Source organism: Condylura cristata, unplaced genomic scaffold (genome assembly GCF_000260355.1).
Source record: "Condylura cristata isolate star-nosed mole 26May11 unplaced genomic scaffold, ConCri1.0 scaffold00001, whole genome shotgun sequence".
In the NCBI taxonomy this organism is placed as follows: domain Eukaryota; kingdom Metazoa; phylum Chordata; class Mammalia; order Eulipotyphla; family Talpidae; genus Condylura; species Condylura cristata.
The window spans coordinates 46,135,151-46,147,807 of record NW_004567102.1 but is presented as its reverse complement, the minus strand read 5'-3'; the positions used below and the strand labels follow the sequence as shown (position 1 = coordinate 46,147,807).

General features: G+C 33.5%; 1 protein-coding gene across 1 annotated transcript in view; it reads left to right on the top strand.

Annotated features, from left to right (window-relative positions):
• The window catches only part of ASCC3 (activating signal cointegrator 1 complex subunit 3), a 232,059-nt gene that overhangs the window by 46,574 nt on the left and 172,828 nt on the right, over positions 1–12,657 (top strand). Inside the window, exons 9-10 of the mRNA XM_004673727.2 lie at positions 7,321–7,521; positions 7,967–8,107. Coding sequence (XP_004673784.1) covers positions 7,321–7,521; positions 7,967–8,107 — 342 coding nt within the window. The remainder of the gene's footprint in view (positions 1–7,320; positions 7,522–7,966; positions 8,108–12,657) is intronic.

Genomic DNA, 12,657 nt, shown 5'->3' with positions numbered 1-12,657 from the left:
AAAAAATGTTTTTAAGAAATTGATGTGTTGATATAGCAAATGGTCAGCATATTAGAAAATAGAATATTATTTGGGGTGAGGATCAAACTCTAAACTATTTACTCTCAACTTTTAAACTTTGAATAACTTTCAAAGCTATGGAAAAATTGCATGGATAATAGTATCCATATCCCCTTTGTCTCCACTCAGCATTTGTTAAAATCTGCTTTATCTCAAAATACTTCTTTATTTAAAGTTGCATATTATAAAGTTAATCTTTTCCATTTCCAAAATGAAATTGTTTTATTTATATGTATTTGAGTCATACTTCATCATTCAGATATAGCAAATAAAACAGACAAACAAAAAGAACAGCAAAAACCAAAATTAATTCATTTCTATACATTATGTGGGTTTTGTTTTATAAAATGTAGATTTATAACATCAGTATTTGTGGGTATGTGGACATGTACTTTCATACTTCTTTGCTTTTATTACTTTGAAACAATTTCTTATGGTTAAAAGTTAAACTAAAAGTCCTAAATTAAGGTGCCAACAGATTTGGTTTTCTAGTGAAGCCTCCTTCCTACCTGGCAGACAGCCACTTTCTCACTGTGTCCTGGTGACTTCATCTGCTTTTCACAGAGAAACCTCTGTGTCTCTTCCTTTTCTTTTAAGGAAACCAAGCTCATAATACATGGTTCTACCAATATTGATCTCATTTAGTCTTAAGTAATTCTCCAAAGGTCTTGTCTCCTAGTGCAATCATATGGGTGTTAGGACTTTTTAATTTGTGAATTTGGGTATTGAGAGTTTTTATTTTTCTCAGATAAATGGCCAAGATTACATTTTCTGGGTCATAGTGTAGTTTCATGTTTACTTTTCTAAGAAACTACCGTATTTTTTTTCTAAAGTACCTTATATTCTGACCACCAGTTCAGTGTGATAGTTTTCCCACATATGTGCCAACATCTCATGTTGTCATTATTTTTCATTTTTATCCCAGCCATTTTAATTTTATATATTATATACTACTGTCAAACCAGCCTGGTAGTATGTAGAGATTTCTCTTTGTGGTGCTAATTTTCAATAGCGTAAGTAACAATAATTAGGAAATAATACCATCAAATGCAATGTGGCAGTATAAGTAAACTTACTGATATAATTTCTTTACATAATGAAGAAGAGTAAGCAGTCATATAGACCTCTAGAAAAAATATAGATGTTGATGTTAGTTTAATAGTTGCTTCTATTGACTTGCATATTCTTTATACCAGTCTATATGTATCAGGGAAAATACACTTGAGGGTAATTGTTTCTTTCCCTAGTAGTCCTACAGAACCCTCCATAAAATATTTTTATGCCCTCTTCATAAAATAAATTTTCAGATAAATTTTATTTTCTTCTTAAAGCACGTTAGTAATTCGATTGCAAAATGAAGCAGAATCTAAAAAAATTTAAATGGCAAAAATGCTGTTAAAGCTACTAAATGGGTTTATACATTTTCTTTGAAAGACAATAATCTAAAAAAATAGATTTCAGTATTAGTCAGGACTCATTCAGTTGGAAGTAGGGAATACAAAGTCAAAACAGCTTAACAAAGAAGACAATTTGTTTGTTTTAAACTAAAACATTCAAGAATGTGTCCAGCTGGATGTATAGTTTCAAATAATGACATGAGATTTTTTTCCTCTAATTTAACCCCTATATCCCTGTTTCTTTTCTTGTTTTTTTTTTTTCCCTTCTTTTCTCTTACCATTCTTCCTTATCTCATTCTCCTTCTCTTTTACTTTCTTAAGTTCCCTAGAAAACCAGGTTGCTGTTGAATATTCTACAGTATACATGACAGTCTCTCAAAACAAGAAACCGCCAGAAAGTCAATAATGCCAAGATTATTGTCAAAAGAACAGAATTGACCATTAAAATTTTATAGACTCCCAAGTCAGATACCTTGTTCTTTTTTTGTTTGGTCTTGTTTGAGCATTGAGTGTACTTAAAAATATTACAAAAGTAGGTGTTAAAACTTTTATTTACTCAAGGTAACATTGGTCTATGTTACTGTTAGTATTTTATAAGTATAGAATGCCACCTTTTAAATACGTCACTAATTTCCTAATTTATTTGATAAGGTTCCTCAAGTATTTTAGTTCCCTATAGTTTTAGCTTTTAAATTAGGTAATATTATGGTTACTTTACTTTATGGTTAGTAGATATCTAGATTTTTCTTTATATTTTGCTTTTTAGTTCATCCAAGTGCTTCATGTTCTATGACATTTTACTGCCTAAATTTTCTAAAGTGAGAATTGGGTAGTGACAAAAACTTTTAATTTAAGTGAACCTATAATGCCTTTCTTTTACCATTATTCTTGAAAGGTATTTTTGCTGGTAGTAGAATTCTAAGTTGACAGTAGTGATCTCTTAGCACATTAAATATATTATTATATCACATTCTATCTTAGCACACTAAACATTTTTATATCATCTGCTTTTCTTTTTATTTTTGAGAAATCTGCAGTCAATCTAATTATATTTGTTTCAAGGTAAACTTTTCTCTAGGCCTTCCTGTAATATCTTTCCTAAGTCCTAGAAATTTCTAGTCTCTACCATGCTTCTGAATAAATCTTTTATTTTGCCTTCCTGTGGAAATAGAAACTGTAAATTTAAATGTAAGGAAACAATTTATAAATCCAGTTTAATGCTTGTTTCCCTCATAAATATACAACTGCTACAGCATTTACCTATTTAATGGAAATGATTTAATGCTGTTAAAGTATGTGCTTAACAACTAACAACAACAAATACTGGCGAGGATATGGAGAAAAGGGAACTCTCCAGCACTGCTGGTGGGAATGCAAACTGGCACAACTACTATGGAAAGCTGTTTAGAAGTTTCTCAAACTGCTAAAAATGGAGCTTCCATATGACCCAGCAATCCCACGCCTCGGTATCTACACAAAAGATACAAAAACACTGATTCTAAAAGACATTTGCATCCCCATGTTTATTGCTACTTTATTTACAATCAGAATTACATGGAATCAACACAAATGCCAAAAAGTAGATGATCAGATTAAAAAGATGTGGTGCTTATATATAATGGAATATTACTCAGCAATCAAAAAGATAGACTATGCATTTTTCAGCAACATGGATGGAGCTAGAAAGGATCATGTTTAATGAAATAAGCCAGAAAGAAAAAGAAAAATATTGGATGGTTTCACTCATAGCAGGAGTATAAAGGACCAGGGGTTGAAAATAAAAATAATGAACAACTATATACTAGAGACATTTTACTGAGGTGGAATAGGGAATGGGGTTAAAAAATGGTGGTTGGGGGGAGTGCACTGGACTATGGTGATGGCACATGGGTGATTTGGTGCTGGGAAGCCCATGGGGATTACAACTGAGATGGACAAAGGCACCAAATGATGTAAAAATAAACTATTATATTAAAATGGAAAAAAAATGTGTGTTTGAAATACTATAAAGTTTAAAAGGCACCATTAAAATAGGTATTTCTAAATTCCTGTTCTGTTATGTTATACATTGGAACACATACCAGTCTTAGTCATTAATACTTTCATTTATGTAACATGTTTTTCCTATGATTTCTTAACTTGAACTTATAATAAATTATTGAAATATTGTTAGGTTATATGTAAGTAAAAATATCTTCTCAAATAGTACAGTTGAGGATTCTACTAATGATGAAGTTTCCATGTTTAAGGAGGTGTAGTTAACAAAATGACATCCTTGTTTTATTTAATTATTTTTGGAAACTTTAATGTCATAAACTATAAAAAACATTAAGAAGGAACCTCCTTGTTAATTTAGGGTTAAGTCTCAGTGCTATCAAGGCTACAGCCTTAGTTTGATTCCCATCCAGGGAGCTAATACACATGATGCAGCATACCTCTCTTGTCTAACCTATTGCTCTCCTTAGCAGTGTATTTTAGCAGATCTGCCTGCTCAGCTCCCCACTTTGTCTCTGGTACATCTTCTCACCCACTGCACCGCTGGTCTATTTCCCAGATCTTCAGTGAAAAAAAAAAAAAAAAAAAATTGCTCTCTGTAACATTTTGTGAACTTGGTCATGCAAGTGTGGATTTACCTTACCCTCTTAAAGATTTCAAGCAAACTTGTGGAAGTTATCTAACATTTCAACTCAGTACTCAAACCGTTATTAACCATACTTATCAGTCAAGAAACTGAAAATGACATTTTCTTTGTAGGATTAAACAGAACTTAAGACACTCCTTTATTTTATTGCTGTGATTAAAAGTGTAGCTGTTTGGCCCTCCCTGGTGGCGCAGTGGGTTAAAGCACTGCACTAAGAAGCTGAAACCACTTCCGCATGAGTTCGATTCCCACCTGCCCCGGAGGTAACCACATGGTGTGGCAGACCTCTCCTGACCCGCCCGCTGCACCCTCAGCAGTGTACTTCGTTGATCTGCCTGTTCTGCTCCCCACTCTGTCTCTGGTGAAGTCTTTCGCCACCCCGAGTCTCTGGCCTGTACCCCAGTTCTGTATGCACAAATAAATAAATCTTAAAAAAAAAAAAAGTGTAGCTGTTTGTAAGGGAGACGCAACAGTTTGCTTCAAAAACACAAATTATGGCATTTTTCATTTTTAAACTACACATGTTAATCTACACATTTTAGGATGGGTTCATCACCCTATGAAAATAATATATTAAATTTATAAAAAATGCCAAATCCTGAACCTCCAATTTTACTGTAGCTTTAAACCTCTGAAGGTTATACACTTAAATGTAATACTAGTTTTATGAAACTTACTTAACCATGGTGGTTCTGTCTAGAGACAAAAAAACCAGACCCAGACATATCAAACCTTTAACTGAGGTTAAGACATGCCAGGTATATTCTTGTGTGCTGTGAATATGACTATTGGCACTGCCTGTCAGTGAAAGTGTTTCAGAGTAATGAACAACAATTCACTTGAAGATTCACTTGATGAATTGTTGTGGTTGTGTTGTAGAGACCCAGTTGCACAAAATGTTTTATCAAAGTGGAACTTCTTTAAGTTGTGCAGCCAAAAATTTGTCTTTTAAAGTTCTGTCTTGAGACTGCTTTCTTCAGTTCCCCTTACCATTGTAAGCCATATCTCTAACCTAGGAGCAAAGAAGGGCACCTTCCCCTTTAAGGAGACTTAACGTAGAAGTGTAGTAATTCCTCCTTAACTGTTAGGTAAAATTTACCAAGGAACCTACATGGGTCTGAAGTTTTCTTTGCGGGAATGGTTTTTTTTTAAAAAAAAAAAAAGGTTATTTATTCATACAGAACTGGGGTATAAGCCAGAGATGTGGAGGGTGAGAGGATTCACCAGAGACAAAATGGGGAGCATAACAGGCAGATCGACGAAGCACACTGCTGAGGGGAGTAGCCGGCGGGCCAGGAGAGGGCTGCCATGCCATGGGCGGAGATCAAACTCATGGAGATCAAACTCATGCGGAAGTGGCTCCAGCTTCTCAGTGCTGTGCCTCAACCCGCTGCGCCACCAGGGAGGGTTCTGTGGGAATGATTTTAATCTCACCTCTAATGTATTTAACAGACATAAGGTTAAGTTGCATTTTTTCCTTCTTGGGTGAACTTTCATAATTTGAATCTTTTCAGTGGTCAAATTTATTGGCATAACATTATTTATAATATTCCCTTGTTATACTTTTAAGATCTATAGCTTCTGTAGGAATGCCACTATTCTCATTCTTCACAGTGGCAATTGTGTCTTCTCTATTTTTTTTTCCTGATTAATATGGCTAGAGATTAGTTTTATTGATCATTTCAAAAGGTATGCTTTTCAGTGTTCCGTTCATTAATACCAACTTTGATCTTTATTGTACTGTTATTCTGTTTATTTTTGTTTAAATTGTTCCTTTTTCTGATACTTTTATTTTGGAAGAGACTTTTACTCATTTGGAATCCTCCTTTTATTGTAAAGGTGATTGATACTATACAGTTAACCCTGAGTATTGCTTGCTGAACCCACAACCAACATATTGAGCATTTGTTTTCCATCAGTTAAAAAAATTTAAATTATTAATTTCCCTTTGGCTTCTTTCATCCATGTTTATTTAGAAGCATGTTGCTAATTCCAAATATTTTCATATTTTTAAGCTATTTCAATTAAAGATTTCTAATTTAATTTCATTGTGATCAGAGAACATACTTTGAATGAATTATGCTGTTTTTATCTTACTTATATTTATTTAATGACCCAGAATATAGTGTATCTTAAATGTTCCACAAGCAATTGAAGAAAATGGATTTTCTTTTATTTTTAAATAAAATGTTAGTTAGATCAAATGGGAAGATAGTGTTGTTCAAGTCTATTGTAGCCTTGTTGTTTTTCATACTATTTTGTTCTAGTCACAAGGAGAGGGATATTGAAATGTCTGAGTATAATTGTAGACTTGCCTGATTCCCTTTGGATGCCATCAATTTTTGGTTAGTATATTTTGAAGATTCATTATTAGGTATAAAAACTATTAGGACTGTTATTTCTTATTGTCCAGTTGACCTTTTCATCATTATAAAATGATAACCTTTATCCAAAGTAATATTCTTGGCTTGGAAATCTATTTGTTAAAGATATCAGTATCGCTATTGCAGTTTCCTGTGATTATACCTACCCAGTGTTTTATCTACTCTTAGACATTGTGGTTTTAATTTCTAGCCTTTTTTTTTTATATATAGGAACAGTTTATTCAACCATTCTGTCTTAATTTTCTTCTCTATTACAAGGACATAGCAGTGGTACCTATTCTATAAGATTGTTTTAAAGATGAAATAAGGAACTATTGCTATAACAAGGTGTTTGCAATTGTGTATGTTCTATGAAGTTTAAGACTGAATAATACAATCTTTAATGGCTACTGTTAGCCATACTAACACAATGGCTACTATTATGGCTGCCTATTCCAAAAGTAGGTTTTTAAAAATCTGTAACATCCCGAAAACTGACTTATATTCAAAGAAATTTCTATTTTTGCACTTTAATTGGGCATCTCCAATCTGAGTAAACTAGATTACCATATTAATTCAAAAGAAACCTATTTTGTCTTATATTATTAATTTATCATTTTTAGGATTGTGCACAAAAATACAATACAGTCTCATAATTTCAAATTTAGTAAGCAGTTCTAACATGATTTGTGCAAGATCTCTGAGTTCTTAATTGCATGTATGTCAGTTTAAAATTAGGGTACTTTGAGGGTCTATAAACAAGTTACTATTTTTTTTAACCAAAAATAGTAAATATTTGAATTAATCTTTTATGTGGGTCTTTCAAATTTTTGTTATTATGAGTCACATCTCTTTTTAGATTGGACAGCTGGCTTTTAAAGGAATGAAGAGACTCAATAGAATCCAGTCGATTGTGTTTGAAACTGCCTACAACACCAACGAGAACATGCTTATCTGTGCCCCTACTGGAGCTGGAAAGACCAACATTGCAATGCTTACAATTTTGCATGAAGTCCGCCAACACTTTGAGCAAGGTGTTATCAAAAAGAATGAATTTAAGGTAGGAAATTAACAAAACAGACAACAGCTTTTTATATGTGCAATTAAAATTATTTTGCAGTTATAAATGTTTATGAAATCTGGAAGCTTATAAAGAGTGTACATGAAGGCATGTAAGAAATGCTGCTTGATTTACTTCATTGCTAGTAAGGCAAACCCTATTTGTGTTATGAAAACCCCATTGTTCCCATAGAAAGCTATGAAAATGCATTTAGCTTTGAAGCAGAACCAATTTTCAAAGTGATGGGGTGGTATAAACAAATTTCATTGTTCTTTAAACAGCTGTACACTTTTCCAATGAAGATAAGTACTTTTCATATATCACTATTAAGATTTTTCACTTGAAGTGGCTGGAATCATATTTCACAATAAGTTGTATTGTCTACTATAGAACAAATGACATTGTAGTTTTTGCCATTCATCAAGCTAGTGTTTCTTTGGTGCAGATTGTATATGTTGCTCCAATGAAAGCCTTGGCAGCTGAAATGACAAATTATTTCAGCAAACGTCTAGAACCATTGGGCATCGTTGTGAAAGAACTGACTGGAGATATGCAATTGTCAAAAAGTGAAATTTTGCGAACACAGGTATGTTTAAACTTAGATATTTTGTTTAATGCCATTTTTCCTTATGTAATTGTAAAACTTGTTAAAAATGTATTATGTAATGAACTTTTTTTTGTAAACATAATTCATCCTATAAAGCATTTACTTTTTTGCTGATGCCTTGTTTCATGGTGCCCCTTCTAACTGCTGTGATTCTGCATGTATTCTGAGTATTGTTAGATTTTAAGTCCATTAACAGTAAGTATTTTGTAAAACAATAGGAAACAAGTATGTGGGTAAGATTAGCCTTCAGCTTTTAATGGCAGGGAAATATGTATGTTTCTAAATGATGCCACTCATATTCTAAAATGGTTTACCTGATAACAAAGTTTTTAGATAGTCTTATTTCATCAAAAAGGAAGTTACTAAATCATGCATTGTATATAGCTTTATATTAGGTGAGAGAAATGACAACAGTTACACTTAAGATGTCATTTCTGACTTCAAGGATCTTACAATAGAATAGAATAAGAATAATCCATATTAGAATTATAGCTAGATTTGTATTGATGGATATAATATATTTAGTAAAGCAACGTTAATCATGCTTTTAAAAAGTAAGGTAACTGATGATCAAATATTAATGGGACATTTCAGAGGAAATTTGGTGGAAAACAGATGAAATAGTGAAATATTAACTGAAGAATGGACATTGATTTAAAATAAGAGGCTTTATTAGTTTCCCAGGACTGCTATATCAAATTGCCACAAGCTTGACCAATTTAACATAACAGTTCTGGAGGTCAGAAGTCCTGATTCAAGGTGTTGGCAGGGTTAATTTTTTTCAGGATTTTCCAAGAGTACTTTTTTTCATATCTGTCTCCTAGTTTCTCTAGATTGCTACCAATTCTTGACATTCTTGACCCATACACACTCCAGTCTCTGCCTCCTGTACATTTAGATTTTCATAAGTCTTTTCCCTTATTTTCTTCTATGAATGCTATTCCTTGCATTTCATACCCACTCTAATTCAAACAGTCTTATCTCAATGTCTTAACCTTAATTATATACACAAAGCCTTTTGGAAATGTGTAGGGTCACCAACATTGAACATAGTATAGTAGTTATGCTAGGTATGTAGAACCACACAATAAAAATGGGAAATTGATTTACAGTAGGTAAGCTATGGAGACAGCCCAAATGCCCTTTCTCTTGGACAATTTACTGTCCTTATTGGCTGTATTTTGATCATTGTACCTAGCACATATTTAATACTAGCAGAGTTTAAAGATTTACTAGTGAAGAACATATTCCTATTTGAAAAGAAATTAGAAAAAAGTCAGTGATGTCTTTGGTTATTCAGCTCCAGCAGCAAGGGCAACAAAATCAAAAAGAAGCAAATGAGACTATATCAAATTTAAAGCTGTGCACAGCAATAGAAACTATTATTAAAATGAAAAGCCTACCTCTGTGCGGGGGGCCTTGCAAGGCCAGGGAGTTGGGGCCCCAGGTCCGGCGAACAAAAGAAACAGTCACACGCGTGTAGCAGAACAAAGAGAGAGAGAGAGAATTCTTTATTTTGTTTTTTATCTAGTTTATATAAAATACAAGAGGTGGGGGATGCAGAAGTCGGGAAGGGAGAAAGCCAATGGACAATAGACATGCAGCAATGTTTTGACGGCAGTTGGTCTCGCGAGGGGCGAAAGTGGGCGAGAAAAGAAAGAGGAGAAGGAAAAGGTGGGGGCAGGGAGTTTTTCCCACATGCCTTTTACAACCCGGATGTTTTTCTCTATCCGGACTCCATTTCACCTTTTTATGACTGCTGACAGACGCCAGATGCCGGCCTCGGTCCCCAACACTCTGAATGATAGAAAATATGTGCATATCATGCACTCTAAGAGTTTACTATCCAAGATCTCTAAAGAACTCATATAGTTGTTCACATCAGAAAGATCAGAAAAAAATGTGTTGGCAAGAATGTAGAGAAAATGCAACTCTGTACATTATTAGTGGGAATGTTGGCTGATAAAGACCCTATACAAAATAATAGTATTAAATATTAAAATATTAAAAACAGACATACCATGTGATCCAACAATCCCACTCAGGTATCTACCCAAAAAGTAGAAGAAGCACTCGTTTGAAGGGCTGTGTGCTAGCCTATGCTCACTGTATAACTATTTACAATACCCAAGCTATGGTATAACCTAACTGTTAAATGAAAGATGGATAGCTAAAGATGTGGTAGATCAGATGTACTATTCAAGCATTAAAAAATGAAATAGTTGAAATCTTGACATATGCTACAACCACAACATGGATGGAATTGGTGAGGATTAAGCTAAGTGAAATAAGTCAGAAGAAGAAAGACCTTGGATATGTTCACCTATCTGTGTGATATAGAGACACGAAACAAAGGAACAGATATGACTACATGAAAACAAACCCTAAAGTCTGACTATAGAATTGACACTACCGGAGAGAGTGAAGGGTAGAAAGTAAAGTGTGGGGAGGAAGCCCAGAGAACTATAGTGAAGGATCATGGGTGCTGTGATGGTAGGTGTAGTGTGGCAGCAAACATCTCAAGTGGTAGGGATCCTTAAATCATACAATGTTATAGTCCAGTGTTACATCAATGAAAAATAGTACAATTCAAAAAATAAGATAAAGCTTCCTGTTAGGTTAGTGTTTAACAGTTGATCATTTTCAGCTACCAATTCTAAAGGGATGTCTTTGGCTGTTATTAGTGAAGTGTTTTTTGTTTTTGTTTTTTGTTTTTTTTGGGGGGGGTAGTAGTTTTCTACTGAAGGGAATTGTGGGGTTCTTAAGAAAACATAAAGCTTAGGAAAGGAAAAGGGATCAAGTGTTCTATGGTTTAGAGAAAAATGCTGTAGGTGATTTTAATACACCCATACCATCTCAGATTTAGGAATCAGTACTCAAGGAGATGTTAAAATGAGCCCTAGCTGTGCTGATAGATTTTAAAATATATGAGCTCACTTGAATGCAACGCGAAGGAACTTATTTTGCCTTTCTATTCTTCTTTCTGCTAGTATGTTCCATGTTTCTTCACACTTTTATGTAGTGTGATATACTTGCAGCTTCAAAAAGCCCTAAATCCCACCTCCTTAAAAGAGATTGCCCTTGTTCCTTATTTTAGACATGTGGCAGCTACTATTACACACTTTCCCTCTGGATTTTGGTTGAAATGCTTGAAAAGATGAAGTGTTTTTTTTAGTAGCATTATATCTGTTTGCTAATTTTGAAATTATGGAAGAGATAGTATTTTTAGTATTGCAAGAAAGTATTACATCTAGTTTGTTCTGGTTGGCTAGCTGGCTCTAAATGGTAATTTCTTATTTTAATAATAATGACTTTTAATTCTAGGGAACTTTTGAACTGAGATATAATTTATATACAATAAATTTACAGAATTTATGTAGAATTAAATGAGTATTGACAAATGCATATATATTCTTGTAATTCACAGATTTAAGATATAAACTCTCATAGAAAGTTCATTTTTGTCTTTCTGTTCTTCATTCAATTTGTTCATTCTGTAAACATGTAGCATGTTTTGGCCTCAGTAATATAAATTTATAAATTGAGCTTCCTCTTGAATTTACTTTTTATTCTATTCTTATATAGCCTACTCTCAGTAATGCTAATTTTTGTAGACCTGAAAATAGTTCCTAACCTCCTCACTTTGTCCTTCTATCTACCTCACAGATAGATTAATAGACTGCTCTGCTCTCAGTGACCTTTGACATGAGACTGGCGAGAGAACAAAGCAATGTTGCAGTGCATGTGGGAATACAAATGTACTCAATTTTTATATTTGTAGTTTTAATTTTCTGCTTTTCCTACTTTTTCTACTTTTGCAACTTTAATAGCTTTTTAGTGATTCCCAATTATGTATATTTTTTGGTAAGTAAGTTTCCTAATAATTAAAACAATGAAATTAAATATGACCTTGATTTTTCCCTGTCATCTGAAAGTATTTTCAGTACTGGTGGTTTGTGTTTATTAATCTCATTTGCAGATTCTCTTAAGTGTATTATGAGATGTGATATGTTCTGTTGTTTACTAAGGGACCGTCAGGTCTAGCAGTAGTTGTGATTTTATTGAGGTTTGAATGTAAAATTTTGTTTTTCAAGATAGAACTATATAATTCTAAGATTCACTGTCAGGAGAAATACCTGTTTGGTGTTCAACTGAAAAGCAGCTTTATACAACTTTGGACAAATTCTGTAATATGTAATTAGTTGAAACACCAATCTATTTTTCAAACTTTATTTTCCATCTACCACTAATTCCAAATTTAATGCTAAATGCATCCATTATGAAGAGATACTGTTTTACAGTGTACAGTTTGCTTTTCAGTGGTTTCATTGAGTGTTCATACTTTTCACTCTACCTCTTATTTTTTTAAAAAGATTTATTTATTTATGCATACAGAACTGGGGTACAGTCCAGAGTTGCAGGGGCAGTGAGAAGATTCACCAGAGAAAGAGTGGGTAGCAGAACAGGCTGACTGACAAAGTACACTGCTCAGGGAAGCAGTAGGCAGGTCAGCTGCCATGTAGATCACC